At 39.4% G+C, this 16,737-nt stretch overlaps 1 protein-coding gene across 2 annotated transcripts in view; it reads right to left on the minus strand.

Annotated features, from left to right (window-relative positions):
* COL4A1 (collagen type IV alpha 1 chain) overlaps window positions 1-16,737 on the minus strand; it is a 118,422-nt gene that overhangs the window by 15,930 nt on the left and 85,755 nt on the right. For both annotated transcript variants that reach the window (XM_077173312.1, XM_077173313.1), the window contains exons 25-42: window positions 14,939-15,130; window positions 13,915-14,083; window positions 13,472-13,564; window positions 13,269-13,373; window positions 11,678-11,775; window positions 11,224-11,374; window positions 10,769-10,882; window positions 10,204-10,371; window positions 9,557-9,646; window positions 8,822-8,974; window positions 5,938-6,036; window positions 5,758-5,847; window positions 4,783-4,922; window positions 3,793-3,919; window positions 3,609-3,689; window positions 2,767-2,865; window positions 2,206-2,256; window positions 134-319 (exon numbers count right to left, since the gene is read on the minus strand). In XM_077173312.1, the coding sequence (XP_077029427.1) occupies window positions 134-319; window positions 2,206-2,256; window positions 2,767-2,865; window positions 3,609-3,689; window positions 3,793-3,919; window positions 4,783-4,922; window positions 5,758-5,847; window positions 5,938-6,036; window positions 8,822-8,974; window positions 9,557-9,646; window positions 10,204-10,371; window positions 10,769-10,882; window positions 11,224-11,374; window positions 11,678-11,775; window positions 13,269-13,373; window positions 13,472-13,564; window positions 13,915-14,083; window positions 14,939-15,130 (2,206 nt within the window). The remainder of the gene's footprint in view (window positions 1-133; window positions 320-2,205; window positions 2,257-2,766; window positions 2,866-3,608; window positions 3,690-3,792; window positions 3,920-4,782; window positions 4,923-5,757; window positions 5,848-5,937; window positions 6,037-8,821; window positions 8,975-9,556; window positions 9,647-10,203; window positions 10,372-10,768; window positions 10,883-11,223; window positions 11,375-11,677; window positions 11,776-13,268; window positions 13,374-13,471; window positions 13,565-13,914; window positions 14,084-14,938; window positions 15,131-16,737) is intronic.

A 16,737-nucleotide genomic window follows, 5' to 3' on the forward strand; every position in this document is an offset into this window, starting at 1 on the left:
GTGAACAAAGGCTTTTCTTTGACCTGGGAGAAGAGGATGAACAAAGATATGCAATACTGATTATATTAATAATTAATTAATTAGGCAAACCTCGATGAACAGCAATACTTTAATACTAAAGATAAAGAATTACCTGGAAGACCAGGTTGGCCTTGGGGTCCTCTGTCTCCTTTAGGGCCTTCAATTGCACTTCCTGGTAGCCCAGGAAGACCTTGGTTCCCTTTAGGGCCTGGTGGACCTGCATATCCTGGTTCCCCTTTCAGGCCTGGGATCCCTGGACTTCCTGGGGATCCTGGAAAACCCACTTCACCTTTTGCACCTAAAATTTGAAATAACCACAGAACATGATTAGAGAGAAGATCACAATCACTGAAACCTTCTGCCATGTTATCCACTCATAGTAAGCGTTATTCTTTTTGAAAATACTGACCTTAAATTCATACATTTCTATAAAAGTGCAAAACTTCAGGAAAATTGTATGATTCTTCACATTATGATATAAAACATGAGGGAAGTAGTTTGACTGACATACCTTTTCTTATCTAAACTAATCACTGGGCTATTTTTAGTCACTCTTAAAATAGATTAACATTCAGCATCCCTCTACCACTCCTTACACAAAGATTATAAAGCCCCCAAACCCGTACTCCACAGCAATTATTATTGTCATAGTCAAGTAATGGATGTTGTGCTTGACAAAGCACAAAAGGTCTTGCTCCTGGAGAAAAATGGAATACTTTTTTACTAAGATCTAGATTTAGACCCGTTGTACTTACTTTCAGGCTTATACAAATAGTTAACAATTGCAATTCAATCTAGTTTTAGACTGAACAAAAGAATATAGAGTAACTGGTAAAAGTACAATAATAAAAAAACACAAAATGTATAGAGAACACTATCCCTGGGTCTCTGCTTGAGCAGAACAAGGTTTTTAAATCCTTGACTTGTTTCTTTGGAATTACCAAAGAAATACCTTTAGAATATATATTTACTCTAAACCCAGATATTTTTAAATGAGCTGAGCTGACAAAATGAGAGATGAGGAAGGTGAGAGAAGTATTCTCATAATCTAGTGCTCTACACGCCTACCGAGCTACGATTAGAACATTTGCTAAATTTATTAAATCTGTAACATTAGGGCTTTCACAGTAGTTAATGACTGTTAATTAGTCTAAGATGGTAAATAAATTATATCCTGAAATTTTGGTTTATCACTTTGGTTGTCCAGAAAAGTTTCCTTTACAAATAGAATGAATAAGTGAGGTAGGGCATTGATATTTAAAGCTATGTAAGTTCTTCAAAATCTGCTGTGTCATGTTAATTTCATGGATGAACTACTTGAATTGTTTGTGTTTTCCACAATGGAAAATTGTGGATAGTTAAAATTGAAAATTCCCCCATTATACACAATTTCTTTTATCAACAGCAGTTTGACATTTCTTGACTACTGTATCTATTGCAGCCTAGTGTCTAGGATATACTTATTTCATTAACTGGAGCATGGTGCATTACAGACACCTTGAACAAGCACTGACTCAAGCCAATCAAACCACTCTCACATCACAGTGTAGTGACACACTTTTCAAAGAACATAAGGGGACTTGAATTGTCATGGTCATGCAACTGTACCCAAGCAATTAAGTCCTGAGCCCAGGTAATAAAAATTTCCAGTGGGATCTCAGCCGGACTCTGCTGTCTTTCGCATTTCTGCACCATGCTCCTGTGCATAGCTTAGACAAGCTCTATTGAGATACAGTAAATGACTAATTTAGCAATTAATATGTCTGGGCTGCAAAACAGGTTCAGGCAAAAAGATCACTACAGTATCCTGGCCACAAAACCACTACCTATAGCTGTCTGTGCACAGAGCCTCACTAAACTTTGATTCTTGCAAAATTAGTAGGAAAACAGAAATACTTGGAGTCAAAAGCACAGCACACAAATAAGGGAGTTATTTATATTACCTCATCACACCACAGCTTGCAGAGAATTCCACACTATGAATAATTACCTATTTTAGGGTATATCTAACTCCAAGATGTTGCCACTGTAACAGAAATCAGTATTTGAACCTCTCAGAGCTTCTGCCTGCTCTGAGAAGGCACAGGATGTAAAAGAATGAAGTAGAAAGTATGTCTGCATTACAGAATTATGGTTATAGTATGTTGGGAAGGAGGTTTATAATTGTTTAAGTAAGTGTTTTACCTTTATCTCCCTTTGCACCAGGAAATCCTGGAAGTCCTCTACCTGGAAGACCTGCAGTACAGAGACAGCAAAAAATGAGAAGTTGGGAAAGTACTTACATTTAACCTGTAATGAATAAAACTCTATTATGCAAATACAAACTCCAAATAAATGGCTTATGCAAAAGTTCCTCAGGGCAGAGGGTGTTTTTGTTATGAATTGGTATTGTATTTAGCACAATGGGTCCTGTATGACTGAAAACCCTACCCAAAGAAAAGGCAAGGCCGCTCCACTATTTCACAGCTAAGTTTCAGGCTGAAATAAATGCCAAAACACAATTCTTTAAAGTATTACCAGCCTTTGTGAAAGAAATTCTTTCAATATTACATTGATTAAACACAGTTGCTCATCTAAATGATCACATTGCAATGCTGGATGATCATAAGACATCAATACTGACTTTATTTTCTAAGGTTTCATCCAAAGGACTCAAAACCAGGACACACCTCTACCAGCTACTCTTGTGCAGCCTGTGTCAGTACATTTTCATACCCTGGGAACTGAAGATGACAGTCACAGTACCTTGTTCACCCTTTGCACCAGCTGCACCTGGAATCCCATCATAACCTGGTTCACCCTTCTGACCAGTGGCACCAGCAGGACCCGGAAGACCAGGTTCACCTGAAAAATCATTGACATTTTCATTTGAACTATGACTTTTTTTCTCTCTCATGAAAAACTTTACTTTTTCTTTTGCTCCCACAGAGACCAAGCAGATATTGCATGATGACTTCAGTGTGACTTTTCACTGAGTTACTTCTGAATTAAATCAGTCTGAGACAGGGCTCAAGTATTAAAGATTTTGACACAGATAATTATCATGAATCTCAGTGAGTTTAGAATGCAGGTCCTCTAGCAAAGACTTGTGAACAGCACAGTCCATTGTCCTGTAAGATGATGTGTCCTGCAGCCAAAAAACCGAGAACAGAAGACTCCAAGATCAAAAAGGTTCATAACAGGAATGGATTTACTCTCTTCCATACTCTATTTCCTTTCTAACATCAGTGAAATGATGATAATGTGGTGATTCAGGTTTGGGCATAAAGATTAACTGAATTGTTTTAAAATTAACTCAGAAACAACAGAAGTAATGGCTGTAGCAACAACTGGTCTTGTGGAAGGTGGTAAAATCTATTCCTCTAACAGTGCAAAAGAAAGTGAGCCCCCCACTACAGTGACTCATATTTACCTAGGAAATATGTCAATATTGTCAAGCAATGTCTTTTTTGCTGATGAAATGAACAAATGCACTGCGAAATATCTGAGCCAAAATTAAGGTAGAATGCAAAAGACTTTGTTTTAGCAACTGCCTGGAGACGAACAATACTCTAAGTGTCCTTTGTTAGTTGATATTTCTTTTTTACCTGGTTCTCCTTTTAAACCTGGAATCCCACTTAAGCCAGGAAGTCCTTTTTCACCCTTTTCTCCATGGCGGCCAGGGCTTCCTAAAGAAATGAAGAAAAATGTGTTTCCATGTGGGATATTTGAAATAATTTTTACTTCAAATTTTCACTGCAGTTTCTGTTTTGTAAAAGCCTAAACACTTGCCTGGAAATCCAGCCATGCCAGGGGATCCTTTGGGACCTGGGGCACCCGGCATTCCAGGAATTCCTATATTACCCTTTTCACCTTTATCTCCAGATAGACCTGGACTACCCGTTCTTCCTGGTTCTCCCTAGAAGAAGAAGCACACATAAAATCCAGGCATTAATTCTGGAACAGTGTTTTCTGTATGCAGTGGTAGATATCACCCCTCTTATCCATCTGAATTTAAAGAATTCCATTGTTTTTCCACTTCTACAAAACATAATTTAGGATTAAATTTGGTTTTAAATTTCACTATCAGAGTTTTTCAAGTAATCTAGCAATTGCTTAATACCTACAAATGAAAATGAGCAGTCTTCTATACATTTTTAGGATGGTTATACAAAGTCTTTTCAAAATTAGCCTTTAATTTATTACACTTCATCATCTTAAAAAAAGTCTTTTTTTGAGTCCTCAGTAAGTTTGCTACCAGATTAGCAGGTATTATTTTTTACCATTTTTACTTATAAATTCATTATAACTGTCATTGTACAGCTAGGAAAAGGAATATGAAACAAATGAGAATCCTAATAGATACTATTAGAGATTCAATTAAACTTTACAGACAGTATTAGCACAGTTCACTTTTCAGTAGTAGCTGAGCACTGTATAGTATCTTTGTAAAAGTACAGTAACATTATTTTAGCGTGATTATTTTCCCTGTTCATAAAATGCCCTTTTCACATTATTGACTTAGTATTTTTAAAAGTTCTTCCCCTTCCCTACCTTTCTAGCACTGGCAATTAGCCTATTTTAAGCAGAGATAATAAAAAAGAACACTGGAGATATTGGTTCCATCAAACAGAATGCATCTAAACCTGTATATACACCTTTCAAATTTTTCATAAGGCAGTTAAATTAGCATAATAGAAAATATAACAAAACAGCTTAAAGGCCAACAGCATCTCTTCAAGTGCTTGGTAGAGATAACCAAATCCTTAGGGGTATAAATACCTTCTCACCAGGAGCCCCTGGAAAACCTATTCCAGGAAAACCTGGTGCTCCTTTGTCTCCTTTTTCGCCTTTTTGCCCAGGGAACCCTGGTGTGCCTGGTGAACCTGGTACTCCAGGAAGACCCTTTTCTCCAGGTGTTCCTAGTAAAGGGAAGGACAAAATGGGTACATTAGAACCAGTGGTACCTTAGCAGTGTTGACAGTGATGTTTCAGTGCTGCTTTAGCTATTCAGAGCTATGAAAGTAAGTAAATTTTCTTTTGAGATTCACTCTCTAAATGGGACTTTTTATGGGATGATCAACTCTACTCATAGAAGACAGTCATAATCTTGGATTCAGAGTAAACAAAGATCTTGCTAAAAATATGAACTGAATAAAACTTTATTTTTATTTGATTAATTTCTAATAGTACTACAAAGTGACTCTCCTGCAGCATATGTTTTCTGTCCTCATTTACCATTTCAGACTTTCATGTTTGATTTCTAAATATGCTAGACACAAAGCCATCCCAATGAAGACAAAGATTCCATGTTGAGTCATAGGTTCTTCTCCATTTTGTTCTTTACCAATCCCTTCCACAACAACTTTATTCCCAGACCCCTACAGTTCATAATTGACAGGCAGTACACAGCAGCTCACCAAGCCTTTTAGAAGGGGGAAATACACAAGAAGCTTAATGCAGTTCACAGACTATCAGAGACACAAACAGGCACCACTCAAAAAACTTCCTGCCTGAAACAAATACAGAAAACCTAAAGATCCAGCTAAAGGATTTGCACATAGAAACTTAGGAAGCCATCCTATTATTTGTATATGACAATAGGATTGAAAAGCAATGTCTCAAAAGCCTAACATTCAGTCACTGCAAATAGTGCAATTGTTTAGTAGATCTACACCAACAAATATTCCATACAGGTTTCTCATAATGTTCTATATTAATTAAAGAAAAAAATAAGAAATTCCTAGCAATCAGTACCTGGCAGACCCATTTCACCAACCGATCCTTTTTGTCCTGGAACTCCTGGATCCCCTGGGTACCCTGGGGGGCCTTGATCACCTTTTGGTCCTATGGACAACAGAGAAATGAAGAATCCCATCATTAACAAGGTTTAAAATACCTGACAAACAGTCTGTCTGCTGTTATCTTCAGACATACCTGGCTGTCCAGGAGTACCGGGTTCACCATCTCTCCCTGGAATTCCTGGTTCTCCATAATCCCCACGTAGCCCTTTTTCTCCTGCTTCTCCATGGTCCCCTGGACACCAAAAAGAAAAACACAGTGAGATCAGTTTTATTACAATTTACTGTAATTACATATAATAATCCTTCTAGTTAATTTTTGATCACTGCTGCTTCTCTCTGCTGAACAAGGAAATGGCTGAGTAAAACACAACTTTCCAATCATTAAACCAGTACTGAGAAAAGACTGAAAACTACTGCAATTTTATGGGTGTCTGAAAATTGCAAAGTTATATCTAAAAAAGAAATGGAATGAATGTGTGTTTGAGTTAGATTAATGAGTTATTTGAAAAGTGGCCGACAGGTGTTAACAGAAAATATTGATTTGACTGTTCAGCTCTCTAAAAGGACACGTGTGAGCAACTAGTAAAAAGACAGAAATTTGCTGTTTTCCCTGTTCCATTTAATGTAAAGCACCTTCAGAAGGCTTGATCTCTTACTCTCTAGTGTGTCTCTTCTCCAACTTTATGTCCATAAAGTTTTGGTCAACTTTATGTTTGTTCTCCAACTTTTGGTCATAAACAATTCTGTTATTGTTGCATAGAGCTGCAGGACAACAGGTTACTGAAAACAAATCACTGAATGTTTTTAAGTAAGCAGCTTTTATTAAAAACATTTCAAGATGTCCAAACCCAAATTTTTTCATTAAGCATCACTGATAATATGCCATAAAAAATCTGTGTCTTCTCTGCACAGTTTGTCTTTTGGAAGCTTCTAAAAGCATTACTGTGATATTCATATCTAGAGGAATGAAGGCAGCCGAAAGATCAGCAAAGTTACAGCTAAATTATTTTTCTCTGCTGGACTAAGTATCTTTTGCTTGGAGAGGATGAGATAAAAGCAGACATTTGCAGGCTGGGATCTGTTTGAAACCTACTCTTCCAGGCTGTGTGAGCCAGGCCAATCTGTAGACGTCATGTGGTGAGGAAAAGGTAGAGTGTAGAAGCTTGCAAGCATGCACTGTTAGTGATGGAGAGATTAGTAAATTAGAAACCAAAAAAATTAACTATTTGAATTTCTCAGCAAAGGTTTCTTTATTTGCATGTAACAAGTGTACCTAATTTAGATTTCTAGGTACAAAATAAAATTAATCATCCTACATGCCAGTAGTAGATAAGGAAACAGTGAAAATGACCTATGTGGTTTTAAGACTTTACATACCACTGTACATATCAAGATCAGAAACAAATGAGAAAAAATAATCTAGATGAAATCTTTATAGGCTGGGAGCTTCATTAAAAGTACTCTCAGAAGCTGTATCTCAGCTGAAGGGCAGATGTACTCACTGCTCACTGGCTGATGCCCTCCCCTGCAGTCCCTGGCTGCCCAAGCTGCAAGGCACTACTTACCCACATGCCCAGGTTTCTCTGAGACCCAACCAGAACACGTGAGCCCACATCTCCTTCTGACAATTAGCCAGGACATGGAGATAAGAGGTAGCTAAGACTGGGATACTCTCCTGTTTCCACAGTTCAAATACAACATAGTATAGTTATTAGTGATTCACTGTCAAACTGGAAAGGAGTCTGCCCTGGAATACACTGATGAAATGTACAGATGACACTCAGAAAGAAAGGCTCAAAAAGAGGACAGGATTAGACTACAGAAGGATTTTGAAGAGTTGGAATGAAGCTTGAAAATCATCACACTGAAAATCAAAAAGCATAATGCACCACGTGTGTGATAGAAGACATCTATCGTACAAAAACACACATAAAAAATGAAAAATTATTACACAGTAGTCGAGAACTAAGGGACTAAGAATTATAGCTAATCACAAACTCAGTCAGCTATTGCTTCAAGAAAGGGAAATTTCATTCTAGCCAGGCCTGAGTTGAAGTACTTTGCTTGTTTCAGCAATGTGCACTCTAACAAGGATGCAGCCAAACTGGGGAGAAATCACAAAGTATAAAAGGAATGATAATTGTTTCAGAAAACATGATATACTATTAAAGCCTGAAGGACTTGGTTGAGGGAAGTTAAAGACCACAATATCTCAGTAGCTCCCTTCTAAGCTCTACATTTCTATTTTAACAAAAAAGTAACCATTTATTAAAAATTCTTATTTTTTAAATAAAAAATAATGTATAGTAAGAAGAAAAAATATTAAAAATATGCAAAATATACACAATTTTTTTCTTTGAAAAGAAATACAGGAGAGAAAATTATTTCAAACAACTAATTTATCAATTAGCAGTAAAATTAAAAAACCAATAAGAATGTATTATCTAAAAAAGCTAACAAATCTATAACCATGAAGTTTCTAAACAGAAAACTGATTGCCTTTCTCCTGCATACTTCAAGATATTTCTAAACTGATAGAAGTTGATCTGTTGGTATCAGTGACATAAATGTATTTCTTTCCTGAATTTTCTTCAGGTCACAAGAAAGTGTGTCAAAAAAGGCTGGTCATTTTTTTTCTTACACTACCAGTTGATCTTCATGGCCACAACTACATGTTTTACATGAAAGACAGCTTTTCCCTTCTGGAAAGCTCTAGTTTTACTTTTAAATTTTTTTTTATTTTCAGAGAGCCTTGTGATTAAAGAGGTAAAATCAATTACAAAAGGACAAATTGAACCTCTTTTGTTCAAACAAAACCCCTCTGCTCTGTGATTATTCTTTTTTTCTATAGAGTTGAAAAACACCAGAAAAATATCTATATTTGCTGTGCAAAACTCTTTAATTTTATTTTAAAAACTGTTGCCTAAAACTAACACAAAACTAAATTCAAAGTACTGCTGCTTGGTAGTATATGAGTGTTAATTCCACTTATTCACACAGTCAGAGAATAAAGTTACCTTTTTCTCCTTGATCTCCCTTCTGGCCTTTGAGGCTAACCATGTCCATGTTGTCTATTGTTCCAGGTTTTCCTGGGAGACCAGCTTCACCTTTATCTCCCTTAACACCAGGATCACCCTGTGGTCCAATTACACCTTTGAAACCTTGGCTGCCTATAAAGAGACAGCACTGAATGTTACAGGGGCATATAAAACCTTGCAAGAATATTTAGTGGACAACAACAAATTAAATTAGCTATTTATTCAGATTTTGAGCACCAAATACCATGTTCTGGAACAGTTCCTATGAAATTTTTTTACACTTCACAATAGTTCTGTCACAAAGTTGACATATTTTTCCCACTTCCTAGCCAATAATTTTAGACTCTTGAAACGATAAGGACAGGGGTTTGGCAGTAATACAGAGCATTATCTGAGGCTCTTAATTAAGACCTTCCTGCTGGCTTTTAATAATTTCAAATACTGTATTTTTCTTGGAGTAATACCTATGGCAGCCTCACACCTAGCAAACCCTTATGTTCTTGAAAAATTGATCAAAAATCATGTTTTGGTGCCCAAACTCATGTCTGCTCCTAGAATGTGGCCTTTTATACTATTTCTAACTTAGAGGAAAGTCTCTTGACATAAACGGTTCTTTAGGCCAAGTATATTCCTTATCTTTGGTTATTTCTCGACTTCTGCTGGGGAAAAGGTGTGGGGTTTGCAATTTTTATTTTGAGAAAATCTCTCTCTTACCTTTTTCACCAGGAAACCCTCGCTCTCCAACTGGCCCAGGAGTTCCTGGCAACCCAGGAGTTCCCATAACTCCCATTTCTCCTTTGGGTCCTGAAGCCAAAGAAGAAGAGTTAATAAAAAAAATAAAGCAAGCAGTGTAAAGAAATACAAGAAACAGAATTATTTACTGCCTATCATATTAGGAGTTGCACTACTTAAGGAAAAATGGGACAAAGAAGATGATTAAACTAAAGCAGCCCAATAGAGAAAACAACAGTAAAAATAGTATTATGAAAACCAGAAGAAAACAGTTTGTAATGGGTTTTTGACAAATTCTTAAAAGTCCCTATTACAGCAAACAATGCTGTCATTAACAAAGGCATTATTAAAACCATACTCTGTCACTAAAACTGTGCAGAATAATCCTCTTTCATAATTACAGGAGCAAGGCTGGTTCCTTCAACCTGCCAGATTTGGTCCATGAAAGGCCTTCAGCAGCAGCAGTTCAGTTACATGTGCACAGAGCTGCTTTACTGACATCAGTCCTTGTGTTTTCCCAAGCTTGGGCTCTTTGATCAATCAATTCCTAACTGAGTGAAAGGGTGTGCTGCCATAACTTAATAAAACAGCTGTCAAAGATGCTGATTTCTGAGGGACAAGGCATTTACCTGTTGATCCTTTCAGTCCAACAGCCCCCTGTGGACCTGGCAGGCCAGGTAACCCCACAGAGCCTGGGACTCCTGGCTGGCCCGGGCTGCCTTTATCTCCTTTAGGTCCTGGCATATCTAGACCTGGGACACCAGGGAAGCCCCTTTCTCCTTTTATTCCAGGAAATCCTAGGAAAAACAGAAGATACCACATTAGTCCTTAACAAAAAACAAGGAAAACCATTTATAAGCATATCTGACCATGTCCACCTGTTCACAAATTAGATGGCATAGAGGATGAGGAGTCAAAGGCAGGCAGCAGAACCAGTCCTCACTTCCTAAGAGAGGCTTTGAATCTGTATCAATAACCCATCAATGACCTGAGGAGGCCAATCCAAACGCTAGAAATCCTCTCAGGATTTCATTTTTGACCACATGGAGGAGGCCCACCAGCATGTCGTCCCCCCCCATCTACCCCTGTCAACTTCACACTGCAGAAAGTTCTCAAGAAACACTTTTACCTGTGTTATCCACTTATGTCAAAATTCTGCTCTTAAGCAGCATCATGGGAGTATTCTCTGCTCACCTGGTGGTCCCTGGGGTCCCGGCTGCCCAGCAGGTCCTGGCAATCCTGGAGGGCCCAGCCCCGGAGCACCTGGAGGGCCCTGCAAGCCTTGGAGACCTGGGAGACCTGGGTCACCTGCAGGGAGACAGGAGAAACATAGACCAAGCATTCTCTGATGCTGTTTGACATCTTGCTTGCTGAAGATGACAGACAAGGTGCAGTGCTTTGGAAGCACAAGGCCAAGGAGACTTCATTCAGCTACCAACTTCTCCAGGCCTGGGCTTGGATGAAGGGCTGCTCTTTGCTGCTAGCATTTTCTACTGGTGGGTAGTAGGAAAAAATGAGATGGGAAAGGGGCAATTCACCAAGATATCAGTAGGATATTTCAGTAATGAATAGACTTTTCAGTGCATCTGCAGGAGAGTGACTTTAAAAAGAAATACAAATACAGAACTGCATTTTTCCAGTGACGTTACCTCTGAATCCCTGCTGTCCAGGTATGCCCGGAAAACCCTGCTCGCCACGTAAACCAGGCAGTCCTGGACTTCCCTTTTCTCCAGGGATGCCAGCTGGACCAGGGGGGCCTGGCAATCCCTTAGGGCCAGGTAGACCTACACCAGGTTCACCCTAGCCAAAGAAACACAATAGATTAGGAATCAACACACCAAAACCAAGAAATCATTTATTAAATGTATTTTAATCATGAAGTATAGGGCTTATCTACAGACCTCTATACATGACTTCAGGGAAGAGCTGTAAGCCCTTTAAAAGTGTTAATGCCAAGTATTTATCCATCTACTTTGTCTCCTTGTGTGCACAGTGGGAAACATAAAATGAAAGGCAGTTTGACCAGCTTCTAAAGTTTTTCCTTGCACGTGTTCCTGTCAACATGGGGAGTCACAGATAAAAGTATCAGCAGCTGACATCTACCTTTTGGCCTTGTAAACCTGGAACTCCTGGCAAACCATCCAGACCGGGGGTTCCTGGAGTTCCTGGCTGACCAGGTGAGCCAGGCTGACCTTGGAAACCTATAAAACAAAGCAAAACAAACCGAGAGTCACACCATTACCCTCTCTGTCTGTAAGTGACCTCTGCTGTTTCTTTAAGCCTCTAAACTGAACTATTCACAAGGACCTGTTACAAAGACCTGGGTAGTCAAACTTCTAGGCCTGCCAGTATGCAAATGTCCCAACAAAGATTCAAACACTGACTTTTGTGCAGCAGTTGGCTTCTGATGAGAAACAACCACCCAGAAGAAATAAATGCTGAGTATCTCCTCTTAAATAATAGCCTTGTGGGTTCATTTCCCATCTCCCCTGTGAGAAACATCCTGCAAAACCAGGTTCCCAAAGTCTTCTTCAGAAAAGGCAACTTAATGTGTGGGGCATCAGACTGAGGGATGTACAACAAAGCCAACCTGTGAATCAACACCTTTTGTGCAGTATATGTCTTGTGACACGTTCTATGTGTCCTGCTGAGGGTTTCATACAAAAGGTTTCTATGCCAGAGCTAGCCCATGAACTGCACCTTGGGAATGCAAGAAGGAATACCTACAACACTCTGCAAATCCCTTAAAGATAGCACTCACTCAACATCAGCACACGTACAACAAATTCAAATGAAGCAGGCAGAAATCCAGCTTTTAGGCTAAGACCTCAGAATGTCGTTGGGCAGGGCTTAGTTCATGGAAGGGTCCTTTAAAGAAATATATTTAATGTGTCATTTCTTTCATATGGCATCAAAGTGCATACAGCAATTCTTTTACAGATACAATGGGCCTTTTCTGTTCAGGTCCCAATGCACTCTCAGAGGAACCAGACATGGTTACAGAGAAAAATATGCCCTTTCTCCTTATTAAATTTCTGACCCTCCCAGTTCATTCGTGTGTGGAATCATAAGAAATAATGACAAAGACACAAAAGAATTTTGGTGATTGCGGTGGCTGCTGAAAGTTCAGTCATCTAGTTCTAAATGAGCAGCAGTACTGTCAAATACATCTTCAAAAATTCCAAAACATTTAGACTCCCTCTAAGCTATTTGCATATGCTGACAATGGCCATGGAGGGAAGACTACACTTATGTTGAGTAAACTGGAATTCCAACCAAGCCACTCTCAGCTGTCTGGGACCCAGTAGAGCTGTAAGCTCTGGCCCCTAGCTGTTACAGTTACACCAGCATATTATTTGGACCAACTACACACAGTGTTTTTCATCTCTCAGAAGGGTCATCTCATCTCAGCTACTTCAGGTGCTGCAATGAAAGACGCTGTACCATTTCACTTTCCATTCTGGCAGCAGCTGTGACATTGTCTGTAGGTGCACCACTGCACTACACAAAGCAAGTGTGCAGCTGTACTCTATTGAAAGAATGCTCACTGCGCTGCTGGCTGACTTTGGCATGGGAGCTTCTTCAGCTGCACCTCCCAAATCCCATGCAGCTATGGCTGGATGACAGTGCAGACCTAGGCCTCCACCCACACTCCAGTTACACCAGCTCTGTTAGATGGACAGCTTTATCTTACCTTTGGGACCTGGAGGTCCGGGGAACCCTATCCCCGGCTGCCCCACAGCACCTTTTTCTCCTGGTAGGCCAGGTCTGCCTGGAAGCCCAGGATTCCCTTTGTCACCTTTGCAAATAAAAGCAAGACAAACATTAACACAAAGGCTAACTTCTGGGGAACAGAACCATCCTGATAATCAGACAAAGATTAACAGACTGCTGTACCTTGGGGTCCAGGGAAACCAGGTGGCCCAGGAAGGCCATCTGCCCCAGGAGGGCCAGGGAGTGATATAGTTCGTCCTGCTTCACCCTTTGCTCCTGTAAATGTAAAGTTGTATTAGAGTACAGGAACTGATGAAATAAAACAAGGCACTGCTACCTTGACAGCATTATCAGTTCATCCATAGCATTAAAAGTGACTTGTTATGAAGTTTTTTTGGTAGAAGGTCTGTAAAAGCTAGGATGAACCTAAACCATCCCATTTTGCCTAGCAAATCCTTCAGGAAAACTGCCCTCAAAAATTTGCAATTATATGGTGAAAGAGAGCACTGATTCAAATTAGCCAGTCTTTTTATTTCAGGCTTAAATTCTGATGATCCTCTAGGCTATACCATTTAAAAGGTACAATTTAATTTTTTTTGTATTTTTTAAACACATTGTAGCATTACCTGGAAGTCCTGGTAAACCTGGGGTTCCAGCAAAGCCTCTGTCTCCTTTTTCACCAGGTAATCCTGCAGCACCTATCCCAGGAGGGCCAGGAAAACCTCTTTCACCACGCACTCCAGGGAATCCAGGTTGGCCAGGGGGACCACGTTCTCCTTTCAAGCCAGCTGTACCCTAATTTTTGGAAAGTACAAGTGTACTTCTTGCCTGGCTGGCAAGACAGAACACATCATTCTCGCTGAATATTTTGTAACTGGGATTTAGCACAAGTATCTGTAATGTTGAAGAAAGTGGCTTTTTTCTACTGAGTTTAATACAAACAGAATGAGGTTTCATGTGGAATAGCACATGGAGATCACATCTATCAATGCAGCTAAGTGTATCACGCAGGCCATGTTTCCAGTAGTGGATCTGGGAGCAGAGGTGAGCTCCACATTCAGCTCAACATCATATCCACATCAGCTCAACTCTATCAGTGCCAGATTTTGAGGCATTCATTTCCACAAGAAGAGAAATATTCTAGAAGAGACTTGAATCTTGTCTTCACAATTTCTACTTGGATAACTGCATTTGTTCAATCATCTCCAAATATCAGCTAAATCATTCACACTCATTCTCACTATCAAGCTGTGAGAAAGGCAGAAAGGAATAAAACTACTGTCCATGTTTGAACCTTTTCTCTATAGTCCTGAAAGTAACAATCCATGCTGAATGCATTTGAGTCAGATTACTTATTTGCATGACATGTAAAAAGAAATGGTCTGAAAAACCTAGCTCTGAAATAGTCTGTTGTTGAAGAACTGCCTTCCTCACTACTTCCAGTGAAAATGGAATCATCTTCTGAGGAAGAATGTACTACTCAAGGTAAAGAATAGATGTGGAAAAATAAATCAGGCCAATAAACATAAAGCATGTATAGGGCACAAAAGCATGTGAATTCTGATCTGAAAGACAGAATGTACAGCACAGTAAGAAAACATAAATGAACACACAGTAGGACAATATGCAAACATAAAGAAACAAACATACCGCTACTCCTTTTGGACCCTGGGGACCTGGAAATCCATCTTTTCCTGGTCTTCCTTCTCTTCCAGGAATGCCTGGCTGTCCTGGGAAACCAGGATCTCCCTTTTCACCTTTCAGGATAGAATCGTAGGTAAAATCTCCAGGTTCTCCTTTTGGCCCAGGGCTGCCCATAAGTCCTGGAGTGCCGGGGGGACCCTGAAATTTCATAAATTCAGATGTCATCAGTTGCCCTACAAACCCTTCCACTATAAAAGAAAGCAAACCTCAGAAACTGAATTGCAAATCCAAATTGAGGGAACCACCAAGTCAATGACTGAGGAGGTCAAATGAGAATATTTTCCAAGACACAGCAGTCTTGGAAGCAGAAAGCTTCTCCCTTGGGTAGTTTATTCGTAACATTCAGCGGATGTGAATACATGTGTTCAATCGTTATTAATATTCATCAACTTTGAACAGCTGACCCAGTCAGTTGGTAATATCAGAATATAATGCATGTGCTCAGAAAATAGTTTTGTAACCTCTTCTGGAAAGAAACTACCTACCTAATGGTATGCCTACAGGATTTCCAGAATTTCAATTTTTCCCCTACATATTTTCTAGGACTTGATTGAACTTGTCTTATGGGAACAATCTCTATAATTTCTAGTGACTCAGGGCTACTCATTAGGGCAGTAAAACACAAACTTCATGGGCAATGTCCACTATGTACAGCTCATGTGTGCCCTCCACTTCAACCTGAACCAGAACATGGTCATTGGTAAATCTTTTCATTAGCACTGGAGTGCTCTGAATCAGACTCTGATGTTTCAGCATGGCTGTAAGCAATGTCAGCTTGCAAGGCTGGCCTCTATGTAGTTCTTCCAAGTTAAATTATATGCTGGATCACCACCTGGCTGAACTTTGCAGAGTAAAACAAACTTAAAAGCATTCAAAACAGCAGCCAATCCTTGTCTGATTAAAGACATGAATAGCACTTATGAGGCAATAAAAGTAAAATATTAAGGTGTGGAAAACATGTGCCAAGAACAAATGACAGACAGCAAAAAAGCTTAAATACATTAGAATGTCTTCCATTTTTTCCCACTGTTTCTTTCATGAATCCCATTGATATTATAATACATTCGGTCACTGAGTAATGCAATTTATTGAGGTGGCAATAGATAAGGAATTCATCTTAGTCAACTTTCATTGGCTGAGTTCAGGCAACAAGGCTTTATTTATACTTCAGTGAGAGAAATAGATTCCTTGAGTAATGAATTCAAACAAACGGTTTGGTTTTTTTACTTCTGAAGGTACCTCTCTCTCACCACTGGTGATAGAGGGAGCTCACATAACCCCAGTGTGTGATAAAGCCAGTGCACAGGAATGTCACTGAGAAGTTATGTCAGAAAGGGTCAGCTGTAAGGAAACAGCTTTGGGGAGAAGAGGTCTGGGAAGACTCAGTCTACTCACACTAGGAATGGTGTCAAAACCCACATTATGCTACAGGAACACGTATGCTGAGACAGGTTTTCACAGCAAATCTGTGTCCATAGGGGCACTTAAATGGATTCTGACAAGGTCAAATGTAGTTGTGGTAGTACACTGCTCATCTAGGAGTCATTTGTGTCACGTTTTAGACAAGTGTTACACTTACAGCTGTTCTGCTTTTGGCCTTACTGAGAGTCATGCTGTGCTGCCTCAACATAATTTACAAGTAATCTTATTAGGATGCTACCCACTTTCACAGCTTTGCTTTATTTCTCCAAAAGTATTGACTTTCCTGTTTACTAATTGTGTTTTACAGAACATACTGCAGACAC

Source organism: Agelaius phoeniceus, chromosome 2 (assembly GCF_051311805.1).
Source record: "Agelaius phoeniceus isolate bAgePho1 chromosome 2, bAgePho1.hap1, whole genome shotgun sequence".
NCBI classification, from domain to species: domain Eukaryota; kingdom Metazoa; phylum Chordata; class Aves; order Passeriformes; family Icteridae; genus Agelaius; species Agelaius phoeniceus.